This window comes from Loxodonta africana, chromosome 22 (assembly GCF_030014295.1).
Source record: "Loxodonta africana isolate mLoxAfr1 chromosome 22, mLoxAfr1.hap2, whole genome shotgun sequence".
Taxonomy (NCBI): domain Eukaryota; kingdom Metazoa; phylum Chordata; class Mammalia; order Proboscidea; family Elephantidae; genus Loxodonta; species Loxodonta africana.
Window position 1 is genome coordinate 43149554 of NC_087363.1, and position 17790 is coordinate 43167343.

The following is a 17790-nucleotide window of genomic DNA, read 5'->3' on the forward strand; positions in this document are numbered from 1 at the left end:
TAATCTCCTTTTAACAATAAATGGAGAACAGACTTTGGGCATCAACATCTGTCTAGGACTGAATAATGTTTTATTCCCCTTGAATTAATTTTTTCGGTTACCTTCTATTTGTTGTGAGTAATACTGTTTTTTGTTTTTTTTTTAAACTTAGCGTAGAGGCAGTCCTTGGTAAATAAATTTATTTAAGTAAAAAAAGACAACTGAAAGGGAGATATTAAGTATGGGGGTGTGCAGGATTGTCAGAAATCCTGAAGACAGCAAAAGATCCCCCCAGGCCACTTCCAGTTCCTCTTGGAGCGTGGATGTCTTTATCTCTGCCCTCTCCACCCTCTGCCTTCCTTTTTCATCCCTGGGAGGGATCATAAGGCAGGAGGCCAGGCCTAAAGGGTGATCCATATGATGGCTACAAATCACGTTTTCTCAACTGCCTGTTTCTCCTTCCAGATTTTCCTTCTGGTCCTTCCCCAGTTCCCACGCCAAGTTTCTTGGAATCCTCAGGGACTGTAATCAACAATCTCCAAAGAAGTAACCATGATGGCTTATTTATGCATATGTATGCATGTTATGAGGAGCCCTGGTGGCGCAGTGGTGAAGTGCTTGGCTGTTAACCAAAAGGTTAGCAGTTTGAACCCACTAGTTGCCCTGTGGGAGAAAGATGTGGCAGTCTGCTTCTGTAAAGATTTACGGTCTTGGAAATCCTACGGGGCAGTTCTACTCTGTCCTACAGGGTCACTATGAGTCAGAATTGACTCAGTGGCAGTGAGTTTGGTTTTGGGATGCATGTATATGCTTGATATACATGTATGCATATATATATATATATATATATATATACCAGAAAACCCACTACTGTCGAGTCGATTCTGACTCATAGGAAACCCTGGTGGCGTAGTGGTTAAGTGCTACAGCTGCTAATCAAAAGGTTGGCAGTTCGAATCTGCCAGGCGCTCCTTGGAAACTCTATGGGGCAGTTCTACTCTGTCCTATAGGGTCGCTATAAGTATGAGTTGCTATGATATATATATATATATATATATATATATATATATATAAAATGTTAATTCTAAAAATGAAGAATAGATGTTCTAATAAATGAGATTTTAAAAGCACACACATAATATGATTCTGCTAGGCAAATGGGATAACAATGACCTTTAAGGACTAGATAGTACCTTATACTTTGCAAAGTATCTCCCCATCCTTTAACTGCGTAAATCCTCCCAAGAATACTTGGCAGGGAGCTGGGGAATAAGGGAAGAGGAGTAAGGGAAGGTGTTGTTAGACAAGGGACCTAAAGGCCAGACAGGGTGGGTCCTAGCTTAGGATCACACTACTGACCTGTGACAGAACTGACCAGAGGAACCTTGAATCAGAACCCATTCCTCTGTCTGGTGCTAAACACACCAGGCTGTGCATCTACTGTCCAGTTGGATGAAGTCAAAAGGGGCTTGCAGGGGAAGAGAAGTTGATGTTGTCCAGGTTTTGCCTAATGAGGCCGAGATTTTCGTTCTGGTACCAAGAATACATTCAGTAAGTCAAAGGCGAGCTCACAGATACTGCTGGATACCACACCCCATGTGCCACCATGATGAGGTGTGAGGAATGGCATCCTAGAGGAATGAATGAGTGAGTAGTTAATTCTGCCTCAGGATGAAGGAGGAGTTGTAGGAACATTTGCACTGGGCCTTGAAGTGCACATAAGAGTTTGCAGAAGGAAAGGGTAGTCATGGCAGGAAAACCAACATTTGTAGGAAACCTACTGTTTTAGTTTCCAAGGACTTCCGTAACAAATTAGGTGGCTTATATAAACAGAAATTTATTGTCTTATATTTCTAGAAGCTCAAAGTCTGAAATCAGGGTGTTGGCTGTGTTGATTCCTTCTGAGGCCTCTGAGAAGGAATGTGTTCCATGTCTCTCTCCTAGTTTCTGTGGTGGCCAGTGATTCTTGGCACTCCTTGGCCTGTAGATTCATCATTTCAAATTTCTGCCTTTGTCTTCACATGGCTATCTTCCCTTTTGTCTCTCTCTGTGTCTCTTCTCCTCTTTTATAAGAACACCACTCATATTGGATTAGGACCTACCTTACACCAGCGTGGCCTCATGTTACTGGTAACATTTTCAAAGACCCTGTTTCCAAACAAGGTCACATTAACCGGTACCAGACGTTAGTACTTCAGCATATCTTTTGAGGGGATATAATTCAACCCATAAAACCTATGAGCCACCTATGTACATCAGTCCTTGGATTTTTCCAACAACCTTATGAAGCACTGATGGCAATGATAATAATAAACTGGTTGCCATCGAGCCAATTCCAACTTATAGCCACCCTATAGGATAGAGTAGAACTGCCCCATAGGGTTTCCAAGGAGCGGCTGGTGGACTTGAACTGCCGACCTTTTGGTTAGCAGCCAAACACTTAACCACTGTGCCACCAGGGCCCCATTATAATAATTATTATTATTATTTTATGCCGGGTTATTGTTATATGCCAACCTACCAGCTGCTCCATGGGAGAAAGATGTGGCAGTCTGCTTCCATAAAGATTTACAGCCTTGGAAACCCTATGGGGCAGCTCTATTCTGTCCTATAGAATCACTATGAGTCGGAATTGACCCCATGGCAGTGTTTTTTTTTTTTTTTTTTTGAGAGGGGGTTTAATGCTGAGTCACATGAATCACCTCTTTTAATCCTTGAAGAAACATTGTGAGGTAGATATTATCAACCCTGTTTTACGGTTAAGGAAAGAAATGGTTTAACTAACTTTCCAAGTTTACCTAGCTTGTGAGAGGCAGAACTAGTGTTTGAGCCCCAGTCTTTTGACTCCATAGCACCCCCACACAAGTAGTGCTTCAGCCAGGTGAACCAATGAATATAATCCCTCTGTTTTGAAATTACTCTGTCCCAGGGCTGGCATCAGCCGTAGGTGGCTTCTAAGTCAGAAGATTTCAGCTGGCACAAAGAAGAGCCCCCTGCTCTGAAGCCTTAGGCCCACCCATCTGCCATGAGATGGTTCTTCTCCTGTATGGACTAGAGTTGCGCCAAGCCAAAGCTCCAGTTCAAACTCTTCCCCTCTCACCTGGTCAGCTGTTCCACTTCCCAGCAGGCCTTCCTGCCCCAGCGATTGCATCACTGGTCCACTTACAAGCTTCATTCAGCCTTGACCTCTGAGTCCCTGATGACCTGGCTCCTCCCTTCCTAACACATGCCCTGCCTCGCCTCAGGCAGACTGCCTCAGCATATAGAGCTTCTTTCCAGCCCCAGGACAACTTCACACCTTTGCACACAGGCTTCGCCCCATCACCACCCTTTCCACCTGGCAAGCTCTTATGTGAACTTCAAGGCCCAGTGCAAATGGTCTTGTGACTCTTCATCTACTCTAAGGCAGAATTTACCACTCACTCACTTCTTCCTCTGGGGCCCCATTCCCCAACCAGCATAACATAGTAGGCATCTGTTGCTCTTGTTTGCTCAGCATCTCCTCCCCCTTCTTTTGATAACAAAATTCAAATTTTCCTCTGGGGAACCATCCATGAGCAATGGTAAGCCTGTGACCAGCATTACATCATCTTGGCTATAAAGCTTTAGGTTTGGGTGTAACCCAAGCCCCTTCACTAAGATGCAAACCCAGGACTATTGGTGGAACTTCTGGGCAAAGCTCTCTTTCCACTGGGACTGCTAACATTTAGAATATTTTCATCTGGAGAGAGCCTGCTTGAGAATGAAATAAACACAGAGAGGGGAAAGCAAAAACAAGAGATGCAGAGAGTAAGACCAGGTTCTGAGGACATTCTTTGAACCCCTGGATCCAGCTATGCCTGAGACCAACTATCCCCTATTCTTTTATATTTTTTTGATCCAATATATTCTCATTTTTGCTTAAGCCACTGTGAATATTTCTGACATTCTACTACGTGTCCTGACCTATAGCCATACTATGGCTTGGTTTGTCCTCAGTTCTTCTGCTAGATTTGGAGTTTATTCAGATCACATCCAGTCATCTCTCTAGTCCTTAGTGACTAGCATAGTGCCTGGCACGTACCAAGAGCAAAACCAAACCCACTGCCATTGAGTTGATTCTGACTCATAGCGACCCTATACGACAGTGTAGAACTGCCCCATAGGGTTTCCAAGGAGCAGCTGGTGGATTTGAACAGCCTACCTTTTGGTTAGTAGCTGAGCTCTTATCCACTGTGCCACCAGGGCTCTGTCTGGTGCATAGTAGATACAAAAAAAAAAACAAAAAACAATTAGACGAGTGAAAGAATGAATGGATTGGATTCTGCCAGGGGCTTGGGGAGATACAAAGAAATGTAAGACATCATTCCTGCCTTCAAGGGGCTTATCGAATAGGTGATGAAACAACCCCCGAGCATGTGAAATGTACCTGAGTTAAGCAGTAACCTCAAAGACATCACCCAGAGGTAACTGCGTGAAAAGATCAAAATGGGTGGCGCCAATTGTTAACACACTCAGCTGCTGACAGAAAGGCTGGAGGTTCAAGTCTACCTAGAGGTGCCTCGGAAGAAAGGCCTGGGAATATACTTCTGAAAAATCAGCCGTTGACAAAGAATGCTAAAATGGCCATTGTTACATATATATTTACCACACACATACAAGAAAAGCCCTGTGGAGCGCAGTTCCACTCTGACACACATGGAGTCACCATGAGTTGGAATTTACTCAGTGGCAACTGGTGCTGATCAGTGAGTGGTACAGACAGAACATTCTATGGGCCTGAGATGATCCTTGGAGTCTCAGAGCCGTTTGAAGTAAACCTCGAGGAGCGGTATTTAGCTGCATGGAAGGAGTAAACCAAACTAAATTAATTGTTGTCGAGTTGATTCTAATTGGTGGCACCTCTGCGTGTTACCGAGTAGAACTATATGCCATAGAGTTTTCTTTAGGAGGCAGATCTCCAGGCCTTTCTCCCATGGTGCTGCTAGGTGTGTTTGAACCACCAACCTTTAGCTTAGCAGTGGAGCACAAACCATTCATGCCACCCAGGGACCTCATGGAAGGAGTAGAGGCAGGCATTCCAGGGGAGGGAAGCCAGAACATGCAGAAATGCTGAAGCGGGAATACGTGTGACCTAGGCAGAGCTCCCATCCTCCCCAGATGCCAGCGGCTTCACTTTCCTGCCATGGAAGATAGACATGGTAAATGCATCGATAAAGGCCACCCATTGTTTTCATCTTGTGCTTTTTAGACTTTTCAAATAAATAAATTGGCAAAAAATATCTTTTGCCAGATCATGTGTACACAGTTTGATTTTGGAGAATACGGATGCTGTTGTCAAAGAGACTTGAAAGGCCCTCACTGACCCCTCGTTTGGCTGATGAGAAACTGAAGCCTCAGAGAGATAGAGCCATAAGCCCAAGAACACACAGCCAGTTAGCAGCAGAGCCAGGACCTGGACCATGTTCTCCAACTCCCAGTATAGCAGCCTCAGATTCCTTGGGGGCCAAGAAATAGATAAATGAAGAAACCCATCCCTGGCCCCAGCTTCGGTGCCTGGAGAAGGTTTCTGTGAGCAGAGAAAGGCTGAGGAAGATTGGGCCAGCCTTGAATATTAGCCGAGTTCAGACCTCCTCCTCTCCGTAGGAGGTCCATTTGGTCCTCTAGGGGCCAGGAGAAAGATGCCTGAGTGAGCACATACACCCTTCTCAAGCCTCCTGATCCACCTGGGTAGTACCCCAAAGGCTCGTTTTGTCCTACAAGGTCCTACAGACCCAGCTTGTACTACCTCTCCAGCCTTGACTCCACCCATCATCCCTCCGCCTCTGCCCTCTGACCACACTCATGTTCTCCCAGTTCTAGAAGGCGCCCCAAGTACACTTACTGCTAGGATTGCTCTTCCTTATTCCTGTGGCATGTTTCATCCTACCCTTTCTGCTCCCTGTCAGGGGGCACCTTTCACTTATTCAAGAAGTATTTCCTGAGGGCCGACTGTGTAGCCAGCAGTGTCTGGCCCTAGACAAACAGTGCTGAACACTGTTCAGGATAGACATAAACTGGAGAGGAGGACACAGACTAGAAACAAACAATAAAGGAAAAAGACAAATACCAGGGTTGGAAGTGCTGTTAAAAACAACAACGGAGTAGAATTGCCCCATAGGGTTTCCAAGGAGTGGCTAGTGGATACGAAATTGTTAAGACAATAAAATAACGTGGTGTGATGGAGAGTCTGGGTGCTACTGGGGCTCAGAGGAGGCCTCAATGAGGAGGGGTAGCTCAAATAAGATCTTAATGGCAAGAAGGACACGCATGATCAACCAACGCCCGCCTGCACCTTCCCCAGATGAGGTCATGACACCGTGTCTTTTTCCTTCACAACCCTTATCACAGTTGCAATTTTCTATTTGTTCATGTGATTATTTGATTATTTCGTGAGCCCCCCCCCGCCCCGAAATCTCCATGTGGCTACTTTTGCTTATCATTGCCTGGCACAAAACGGGCACTTGGTTAATATTTGATGAATTAATGGTCATCCTATTGGCAAGTGCCAAACCAGCAAAACCAGTTGCTGTTGAGTCATGTCCAACTCATGGCGACCCCATGCGTGTCAGAGCAGAACTATGCTCCGTAGGGTTTTCAATGACTGATTTTTCAGAAGTAGATCACCAGACCATTCTTCTGAGGAGCCTCTGGGTGGACTCAGACCTCCAGCCTTCCGGTTAGCAGTGTGTTGACCATTTGCCCCACCCAGGGACTCACCTGGCTTTATAAAACCCAGGAATTATAAGTAATTATAAGGCAAGTACCCACCTACCCGCTGCTGTCAAGTATATTCCAATTCATGGTGACCCTAGGACAAGTAAAACTGCCCCATAAGGTTTCCAAGGCTGTAAATCTTTGTGGAAGCAGACTGCCACATCTTTTCCCCATGGAGCTGCTGGTGGATTCGGACTGTTGACCTTTTGATTAGCAGCCAGGTGCTTTAACCACTGTGCCTCCAAGGCTCCTAAGGCAAGTACCCATAAAATTCATGGCTGTCAAGTTGATTGCAACTCATATCAACCTTATAGGATGGAGTAGAACTGCTGCATAGGGTTTCCAAAGAGCAGCTGGTGGATTTGAACTGCCAACCTGGTTGGCAGCCAAGTTCTTAACCAGTGCATCACCAGGGTGTCAAGACAAGTACCAAACCAACCAAACCAAACCCGTTGCAATCAAGTTGATTCCAACTCACGGTGACCCTATAGGACAGACTAGAACTGCCCCATAGAGTTTCCAAGGAATGCCTGGTGAATTCAAACTGCTGACCTTTTGGTTAGCAGCTGTAGCACTTCACCACTATGCCACCAGGTTTCCCAAGGCAAGTACAGTGCATCATAAATCCTGATTGGGACACTTAGGTAGCAAGAGGTTAGCCACAACTTTCTAGCTCCGGACCTAATTGAATAATCTTTTTCAGAGGCAGTTTTGCTGGCAGCTGCCTCAGCAAGCCCAATGTAAGACCTGAGAACATTCTAGAAGGGAGCAAGAAGCAAGAGGCAGGGGCTCGGGCATCTTGGGGACTGCCTGCTGCAGGAGCTCACCTCCCTCCTAGAAGGACCAAGATCCCAGAGCAGTGGATTGGGTTCATCTGCAACGTGGAGCTCTGTAGGCCTGGAAGTGGGTTCTGTTGGCTAAGCGGAATTTTCCTACCCCTAGCTGAGAAGCTGGAGAAGCTGGCTCACTGCTAATTTCATTTTCCTAACTCACCAGCTTGGCAAGGCCTCAGCTGCCCAACCCAGCAGACAGCTTGCTCCTCTATCTGCAGTTTCTTGGAGCCTCTTACCCAGTTCCCCCAGCCAAAGAAAGAAAGCTGTGACTCACCAGAAATTTTAATTGCTATTTTCTGGCTGTAAGAAAAGAAAAGAAAATATGTATGTGAAAGTTCTAACATTATGACTTAGCTCAGCAGCTTCTGCCTGCTGGGTGGACACTTGGACGCAAGGTTGGAAAAGCAGAAAAAACACTCAGAATGTGCCTTGGAGGAGGGAGTGCCTGGGCCAGGTGTGTTTTGACATCTGTTCCAAAAGGGAGGCTGAACTAGCCACGGTGACTGTTGGTATGGAGTGCTGGATCCCAAGTCCAGGTGATTCCATTTTCAAAAGAGAAAAGCATCCTGCTGAAAACGGAAGGGCAGAGCCTGAATAGCCCGGAAGGCCAGTGTCCGGCTCTGTCATATGGGGCCTGGGTGCTCCTTCCTAAAGACCCACTGAAATCCAGATGACAGAGGAATGAAGCTCAACACGCTCACCAGAGTCTGAGAGACCACTCCCCACTCCTCTCCTGCCACAGGCCCCTCTAGTGTCGCCCTGCACCCTTCCTCCTACACCTTGCTTCCTGGGCTCCAGCCACTCCTGCTGGCCTTTCCTTAAATGCACAAAACTTCCCACTACAGTGAGCCTCTATCCATTCTATTACCTCTGCCTGGAACTCTCTCCCACCAGCCCACCCTCCCAACCCCCTTCACCTGGCCCCTCCAACTCTTCCTGTAGATCTCAACCTAATGACTTCTTCCTCGGAGACATTTAAGTGACCCCCAAATCAGGTCAGGTCACCTTGTGTGGGCTTTCATGGCACCATGCTCTCTCCTTTCTAGCTCTTTCTGCAGTTGGGACTTTGCACACATTTATGGGAATCCTTGAGAGATATCTGTTTCTCTCCTTCACTAGACTCTAAGCTCCATGGAGGCAGGAACTGTGTCTATGTGTGCTCAAAACCATGTCCCTGAGGCCTGGCCAATACGAAATATTCAGTAAAAATTTGTTGGATGGATGAACGACTGAATGAGCGACCTCAGAGCTGCTTTCTGGTGTTTAGCCTCAGGTTGAATGATGTGATTTGAGTAGCCGGCCAGAGGGGTAAGTGACCTGCACAAGGTCACACAGCTGGTACGGCAGACTCAGGGTGAAAGCCCACCCCTGTGTCCAGATGTCTCTATTTCATCATGCTGGCATCTGTGGCCTTGGTTCTGACCCACTTCCCTCTTTTTTTTTTTCATGTGGGGAGAGCCTGGTGCCATGTGGTCAAGGCCACAGAAGCCAGGTTTCTATAGAGTGGTCAACTCCACCCAGACCCTGGTTATATCCAGCCAAGTTCACCCCAACCTTTTATTTCACAAATAAGCTGCTCCACAGAAGAGAGCCGGGGTGGGTGAGTGTGGGTGATCCCAATTCTGGGAGAACCAAGGGCACTGGCTGGATGGCAGTCTGGAAATCATCTCTGCCGAGGACAGGCTGGCACGTCGTCACCATCCCAAATAGGGCCTAGCCCTTTTCCGGGTGACTGGCCAGGGAGGGAGCCACAGTGGCCTGGCCCTGCCCCATCCCTCTGGCCACAGCCTTGCCAGACCTCCTGGGGATTTGCCTCTTACTGCATTGTGGTCACGCACATTTGTAGAGCGTTCATATCAGTCCACGGTTTCACACATCTTCCAAGCACTTCCTGCCGGCTTTCGCATTTGTCTCTCTAGCCCAGATAGCTCCATCTGGATGTTCTCTAAGCTCTTCAGACTTGTCATGTTCAAATTCAACTCAATGTTTTCCCTCCCCATCTCTCCCCAGGGTTGCTTCTCCTTATCTTAATAAATGCCACTTCTACTCTCCTAGGGGCCCAAACCAGAAAACCTGGGAGTTGTCCTGGACATCTTTTACTCCCAACCTCCAGTCCCAGCCCCCATCCAGTCAATCTCCAAGATCAGTCAATTTACCACCTGAGTATTTCTGGAATCCCTCAACATCTCTCTTGACTCTCTCGAGCCCGCTCTCTGCACTTTAGCTGGAGTGAGAGTCTGAAAACGCAACTTTCTCCCTTCACTCCCCTGCTCTGAACCCTTCAGTGGCTCCCACTGACCTCAGGACTAAGCCCAAACTCTTTAATGGGACTTACAGGCCCTTTGCAATCTGGCCACCGCCTAATTCTCCAACCTCATTTCCAGTTCCCACCCTGGAACACCGTGCTCACCCCAGCCATGTTCAGCCCACCAACATGCTCTCTCCTGCCAGTCTCTGGGCCTTTGTTCATCATATATCGCTATCTAGAAACCTCTTCCCCATCAAACTCCATTCCAGCGTTTAGTTCTTAGCCTAGAAAGCATCTCCTCCAGGAAGCCATCCATGACCACCCCATCTTTAAACCTGCGTGAGTGCCCCTCCTTTGCTCCGTAGCCTCCTGCCTGTCCATCACTACATTTATGAGGCTGTATCATGGTTTTCTCATTCCTTGTGTGTCTCCCTGGCTCAAGGGAAGGCTTGTGGGAGCAGGGCCTTGCCTGCCCTGGTCTCTGTGGCATCACAGCACCTAGTATGCACATACCAAGACAGACAATGAATGAGTGAAAGTAGTCAAGCTTCCCAGAGGCTGCACACTTCAACTTGACAAGCCCTTGTCTGCTTTGGGTAACTTCCTCCTCCTCCTGCTCCTTGTTCTGCCTGCCTTAGGCGGCACTGCCTCCTGGTCCTGTTTCTGATAAGAAAAGCTGTCCTCTCTGTTCTTCCTCTGATGGTATCTCTCTGGCCAGGTGACCTAATTAATGGTCCCCAAGCTGTCCCAGTGCCTCTGCACCTTTTCAAGATCACTTGTCTTTTTTCTTCCCTCTGAAACTCACCTTGTTGCTCTGACTTCCATGAATTTTGCACATTTAATTCTCTGATGCCATTCAACTTGGTTTATCCCAGGCTGAGCTAAGCCCCTGAAGTAATTTAGGTAACAGCTCAATTTTCTCATCTCTCCTTTAATCTTTCCATTTCCATCATCACCTAGTGAGCTGTGAAAAATGGGATAAATGAAGTATTTTCTGCCTAAACCTACCCTTGCAGTTCTTATCTCAGTTCATGTCATCAGCATTTACTCAGTCGCCTGAGGTCCAGACCTCAGAATCGCCATCCAACCCACCTCCCTGTCCCCTCTATTTCCAGCAGTCTCTAAGATTATCTGGTCTCACGTTGAGTCTCTCAAGTCCAGTTTTCTTTGGCCACACTGCCATCACCTGGCCCTCACTGTCCCTCCTCTCTGGGACTAAGATTACCTCCTGCCTCCAGCACGATACCTACATCCATTCATCCATCCGCCCATCCATCTGTCCATCCTCCAAGTTGCCTCCTATGATCTTTCTAAACCATGCATCCATTAGCTCATAAAACAAGAAAACCAGACCCATTGCCGTTAAGTCACTTCTGGCTCACAGCGACCCTATAGGACAGAGTAGAACTGCCCCGTAGGGTTTCCGAGGCTGTAAATCTTTATGGAAGCAGACTGCCACATCTTTCTCTTGTGGAGTGGCTGGTGGGCTCAAACTGCTGATCTTTTGTTTCGCAGCTGAGGGCTTAACCACTGCGATACCAGGGCTCCTGGTTAACTCATACTTCTGCTTAATGACTTTCTTGATGACCCACTGCCTACAGGAAGGGTTCTCAAGCCTGGCTGCGCATTTGAATCTTTTATTGTTGTTGTTAGCTACCATTGAGTTGACCCCCGACTCATGGTGACCTAGGCACAATAAGATTTTTTAGAATCTTCTATAGAGCGTTTTAAAAAGTATCAGTTAATTGATCTTAGATGTGGCCTGGGTCTTGGTGTTTTTAAAAGCTCCCCAAGTGATTCTAAAGTCCTACTCAGATTGAGCACCATGTGGCCTAGAGGATAAAGTTCAGACTCCTTAGCTTTGCATTCAATACCCACCACAATCGAGCTCTTAACTTATCTCCCCAGGCTCACGTCCTCCCTTACCACACTCTGAGTTACATCTCTACTGAGCTACTTCCCTATTTTATACCCACAATTCCCTCTGCCTACAATTCCATTCTTTCTCTGCCCTTCTGTCCATTTGGAAAACTCCATCCTTCAAGACCCAGCGCAAATATGACTTCCTCTCATAGGTCTCTTTTCCATAGTATTTACTGTGTGTTAGGCAAGTTGCTGGGCACTGGATGTGGTGAATAAAACAGGAACAGTCCCTGTTCTCAAAGGTCTTACAGTCAGGTAAGGGACGGTAGGGGTGGAGAATGGAAACTCCAAAGGCAGAGGCTGTCAGTCCTGAGTGTGCATCAGAACCCCCTAGAGGGCTGGTTAAAACAAAGATGCTGGGCCTCTCCCCCAGAGTTTCATGTTCAGTAAGTCTGGGGTGGCCCTAAGAACTTGCATTTCCAACATGTTCCCAAGTGATGCTGATGCAGCTGACCCAGGAACCACACTTTGAGAGTCCCCACCTTAGCATATAGTCAGAGGAGTCCTCTCTAGAGATATGTCTTAGTCTCCTACGGCTGCCCTGACAAAGTACCGCAGACCGGGTGGCTTAAAACAACAGAAATTTATTCTCTCCCAGCTCTGGAGGCTGGAAGTCCAAAATCAAGGTGTTAGCAGAGCCATGCTCTCTCTTTGAAGGCTGTAGGGTAAGATCCTTCCTTGCCTCTTCGTAGCTTCTGGTGGTTCCTAGCAATCCTTGGCATTGCTTGACTTGTAGATGTATTACTCCAGTCTCTGCCTCTGTCTTCACATGGGCATCTTCCCTGTTTCTGTGTGTCTTCATCTCTTCTTATAAAGACACTGGTCATAGTGGATTAGGAGCTACCCTACTCCGTTATGACCTCATGTTAACTAATAGCAGCTTCAAAGACCCTATTTCCCAATGAGGTTACACTCACAGGTGCTGGGGTTAGGGCTTCAACATGTCTTTTTGGGAGACAGAAGTCAATCCATATCAGGAGTTACGATTGAAGCTGAGATCTAGAGGAAGAGAAGGAGACAGTCAAGAGACGAGCAGGGGCTAACGCATTCCAGGTGGAGGGAACAGCATGCATGAAGGTCCCAGGTGGAAAGAACTTGGCACATAAGCAGAAGGAACTGTGACTGGTACATAGAGAGCACGGCGGGAGAGCAGCGCTTTCTCCAACTTCTCAAGCAGAATTGATGCTCCATGTGTGACTCTATTATCATGCTTTATTGCCTTCCACTGTTAATTCTTTTCTTCTGACTCAACATTCGACTGTGCTACCTCCAAGGCAGGGTCTATGTCAAGGTCACCTTTCTGTGCTTGAGCCTAACAGAGACCTGACATAAGTAAACGGTGAGTGATTTCTGGCTGGGTGGCTGAATGTCGTGTTCTGGCTCTTTCTAGGCTATAAGCAAAGAAGAATTCTGTTCATTTCTCCTATAGCAGCATGTCTCATGTGCTTTGCCTTCCTCTCCTTTCCCCAGACAGTTCCCAACATATCTGTCTTCTATCTAAACCAAATTCCCTTCTCCCAAATTCTTCCCACCTTGACAGATTTTCAGCCCATTTGGTGAAAGAAAGAAAAATTTCTCTGTTAAGTGACCTCTCTTCACCTATCCTTCCCAAACCCAGGGAGTTGGGAGGTGGGTGTGGTAGCCCAGGGGCCCTCAGGGCTGTACTATCTGGCACCCCCACGTGCCTTTGGGGCGGGTGAGTAGTCATGGCAAGAGTCAGCAGAGTTCTCTTCCCTAAACACACTGATGGAGCCCCTGGGTGGGCAAACGGTTAAAGTGCTCGGCTGCTGTCCAGAACGTTGGAGACTCGAGTCTACCCAGAGGCACCTCAGAAGAAAGGCCTGGTGATCTACTTCTGAAAAATCAGTCATTGAAAACCCTATGGAACACAGTTCTACTCTGACACACATGGGGTCACCACGAGTCAGAATCTACTCCACGGCAACTAAAACCCATAAAACCTATTGCCATCGAGTTGTTTCTGACTCATGGCGACCCTATAAGACAGAGTAGAACTGCCTCATATGGTTTCCAAGGAATGCCTGGTAGATTTAAACTGCCAGCGTTTTGGTTAGCAGCCATAGCTCTTAACCACTTCACCACCAGGGGTTCCCCATGGTAACTGGTGGCTGGTAAATACGCAGATAGAGGGAGGCTGCATTTCCTGAGAGCAGAACCATGGCCAGTTCTGGGAAGTGGCCCAGGCTCAAGGGCAGGGGTAGAGCAAGTCAGGCCTGGTAGGACCCTTAGAGCTGGCCACTCTCAGCTGGTGCATAGGCCTCTCCCTCACATCCGGCCTTTCCAACCCCTCCTGCCTGCACTGGAAAGTGGAGTAAGGGAGAGACTCAGGGGCAGAAGGCAAGAACTGCATGACAGATAATCCATGTGGCAAGATGGGATTCTTGGTTTGACTTTCGGTTTCGGTTTCTAATTGCCCTCCCTTCTTCCTTCCTAGAGAATAGTGTATGTGCACCCTAACAGAGGGATCTTTGGTAAAGTGTAGGTAAGACAGATACCCTTCTGTTTCATTAGTATCCTAAGCTTTGAGAAACAATGGGATAGATCTGTGGTTCTCAGATCTGAGAACATCAGAATCACCAGGGGGATCGGCCGAACCCAAATGGCTGGGCCCAGCCCTAGGTCTCCTGACTCGGCAGGTCTGGGGTGAGACTTGAGAATCTGCATGTCTAACAAGTTCCCAGGTGATGCTGATGCTCCTGGTCTGGGGATACCACTTTGAGAACCACTGTTTTGTGATAATACTCAGTATATGCTAAGAATCTATCAGTCATAGTAGGACAAAGGTTTGTCTTGGATGTGCCTTACTCAAAGTGTTGTTGTTAGGTGCTGTTGAGTCGATTGTGACTCATAGTGACCCCATGTACAACAGAATAAAACACTGCCTGCTCCTGCATCATCCTCACAATTGTTGTTATGCTTGAACCCATTGTTACAGTCACTGTGTTGGTCCATCTTGCTGAGCATCTTCCTCTCTTTTGCTGACCCTCTGCTTTACCAAGCATGATGTCCTTCTCCAGGGACTGGTCCCTCCTGGTGACATGTCCAAAGTACGTGCGATGAAGTCTCGCCATCCTTGCTTTCAAGGAGCATTCTGGCTGTACTTCCTCCAAGACAGATTTGTTTGTTCTTCTGGCAGTCCATGGCATATTCAATATTCTTCACCAACACCATAATTCAAAGGCATCACTTTTTCCTCAGCCTTCCTTATTCATTGTCTAGCTTTTGCATACCTATGAGGTGATCGAAAATACCATGGCTTGAGTCAGGCTCACCTTAGTTCTCAAAGTAGCATTTTTTTTTTTTTTTTTTTAACACTTTAAAGAGGTCTTTTGCAGCAGATTTGCCCAATGCAATATGTCGTTTGATTTCTTGACTGCTGCTTCCATGGGTGTTGATTGTGGATCCAAGTAAAATGAAATCCTTGACAACTTGAGTCTTTTGTCCATTTATCATGATGTTGCTTATTGGTCCAGTTGTGAGGATTTTTGTTTTCTTTACGTTGAGGTGTAATCCACACTGAAGGCTGTAGTCTTTGATCATCATCAGTAAGTGCTTCATGTCCTCTTCACTTTCACCTAACAAGGTTGTGTCATCTGCATATCAAAGGTTGTTAATAAGTCTTCCTCCAATCCTGATGCGCTGTTCTTCTTCATGCAGTCCAGCTTCTCAGATTATTTTACTCAAAGTAGCTTTCCTTAACCCCTCTTCCTAAACACAGACTCCCTGTCCCTCTCCCCTAGCTTCATCAAGGGGCAAAGCCATGTGTAAGCTAGTTTCTAGGAAGCCAAGAGACAGAAGGTGATACCTGGGGAAGAGCAAAGGGTTTAAGAGTCTGAGGGCCTGGGGGAGGCAGGAAAGAAGAAAAAAGGTGTCCACTTTCTGTTCTTTCCACTGCATAATTCTAGAAATCATACAAATATTTCAAACACAATTGGTCTAGTATTTCTTAGCCCCAAGGAAGGCAGCTTTCTCTCAGAAGGGAGAAGTGTGTGTAGCAAATGCTAAATTCAGTGGAAGAATAGAATGGGATAGGATTTATCATCAAAGACTGAGTTTAGGCCCAGCTCTGCTAGCTTCATGACCTTGGGAGAATCACTTCACCTCTTGTGGCTTCCATTTCCTCAGCCTTAAAATGTATCGTAGTAAAACCAGCCTGGAGGGGAGGCTGCAAGTGTCAAAGAGCTAAGGTGGGCAACAGTGTAAAAACCTTGTAGATGACAGTACATATGAAGCCAACCAGAGCTGCTTTGGTTTCCACAGGAAGGATCAGTACCTTCTCTCGCCCGTGAACTGCTGGTATCTGGTCCTGCATCAGACCAGGCGGGAGAGCCGAGACCATGCTACCCTCAATGACATCTTCATGAACAATGTCATCGTCCGCCTTTCTCAGATCAGCGAGGATGTCATCAGGCTCTTCAAAAAGGTGGGCAAGCGGGCTGCCCCACCTGCCCTGGTCTTTATTCCAGGCTGGCCACGGCAATACTGTGCTAGCCAGGGGAGGATGTGGTTTGGGGAGATGGGTCCAGGAGGGCAGGGTGAGTGTCTGTGGCAGGTGTGTTGAAGGGTACAAGGGGCTGAGCACTGGACTTGGCACCTGAGATCCTGAGCCTGAACTCTGAATATTCCTTTTAAAGGCTATGTGATCTCAGCCACTTCAGCAACAACCATCACAAAAATAAAAACCTTTGCGTCATTAGGTAAGTAATACATGTCCATTGTAGGAAATCTGGAAAAACAGAGATGAGTACACACACAGAAAATTAAAATAGCCTGAAATGTTTCCACTCAGAAATAATCACTTTGGTGTGCTAGACATTTTTTCACATGTACATATACAAATATATTTTCTATGGATGCTTATATTTATACATTTTCCCAAATAAGATTATAGTGTGCTTATGATTTTACTATCTGCTTATGTCTTCTAGCAATCTATTATAAAATTTTGCCACATCAATAAATATATCTTTATAACATTTTTAATAATGACGTAGTATTTCATTATATATTGTTGTTGTTGGTTGCCGTCGAGTCGATTTTGACTCACAGTAGCTCCACGTGAGAGAGTAGAACTGGCCCATAGGGTTTTCAAGGTTGTAATAATCTTTATTGGAGAAGATCGCCAGGTATTTCTTCCATGAAAACACTGGATGGGTTAGAAACACCAACCTTTTGATGAGCAGCCTAGTGCTTAACTGTTATGGCACCAGGTCTCTTTTATTTCATTATATTGATGTGCCCTCATTTAACCAATCTCTTACTGTTGAACACTTAGGTTATTTCTATTGTTTTACTCTTATAAATAAATGCTGCTGTGAGCTTCTTTGTATAAGACGCCTTTGTCACAACCACTGTTATTCTCTTAGGACTGGTCTCCGCAACAGGAATTTTAGGGTTGTAGTGACTTTGAGGGAGTTTGGCGATGATCAAGGAAGAAGATAGAACATGAAGTAGCAGTGTTGCACGCCAAGTTATTTATTGGGGCCGATGCACTGACAGCTGCATGTACAGAGTGGTCCCTCACAGCCAGAGGGCCTCCAGGGGCCGGTGCCTCAGGGAACCACCAGAAGGGGCAAAGAAGCCCTGGAGGAGAGGAGAAAAAAGGGGGAAGGATTACTTATACTGAGACAATGTACTTCTGCAGCAAGGTGGGGAGTCTCTGGGTCAGAGAGTGCTGAAGGACAGACACAGCTGGGGTTCTTTATACCTACAAGGTTTTATCTTTCTAGGGCTAGCAGGTGTTGGGTGCAGTTTATTGGGATAGGTAAAGCAGAGATGCTCTAAGTGGCTAAAAATCTGCTTATTGGGGCCATTTTAAAAATAATTGCATGTGTAAGAATTAGAGTTTGGAAACCAGTGGGCTTTCTGGGCTATCAGTCCTCAGCTTGCTATGAAGAAGTAAACAACCTGGGGCCAATACATAGAGTCTTATTTATATAATAAGGGCCAAAAGATATGCTCATTTTTAAGGCTTTTGATAGTGTGCCCAGTTGCTTTCTGAAGGGTTTGCCTAAATGTTTGCAGAACTGAACTTCTGTGAACCTCGGTTCC

At 46.5% G+C, this 17790-nt stretch overlaps 1 protein-coding gene across 8 annotated transcripts in view; it reads left to right on the forward strand.

Moving 5' to 3' along the window:
* Positions 1 to 17790, forward strand: part of SRGAP3 (SLIT-ROBO Rho GTPase activating protein 3) — a 335902-nt gene that overhangs the window by 168008 nt on the left and 150104 nt on the right. For 7 of the 8 annotated variants that reach the window (XR_010319058.1, XR_010319059.1, XM_064274982.1 and 4 more), the window contains exon 3: positions 16000 to 16162. Coding sequence is in view for 5 of the 8 variants with exons in the window: in XM_064274982.1 (XP_064131052.1) it covers positions 16000 to 16162 (163 nt within the window). In the remaining 3 variants the exon portion in view is untranslated. Of the gene's footprint in view, positions 1 to 15999; positions 16163 to 16373; positions 16437 to 17790 lie in introns of those variants that run through there. The other variant, XM_064274985.1, reaches the window with a different exon arrangement.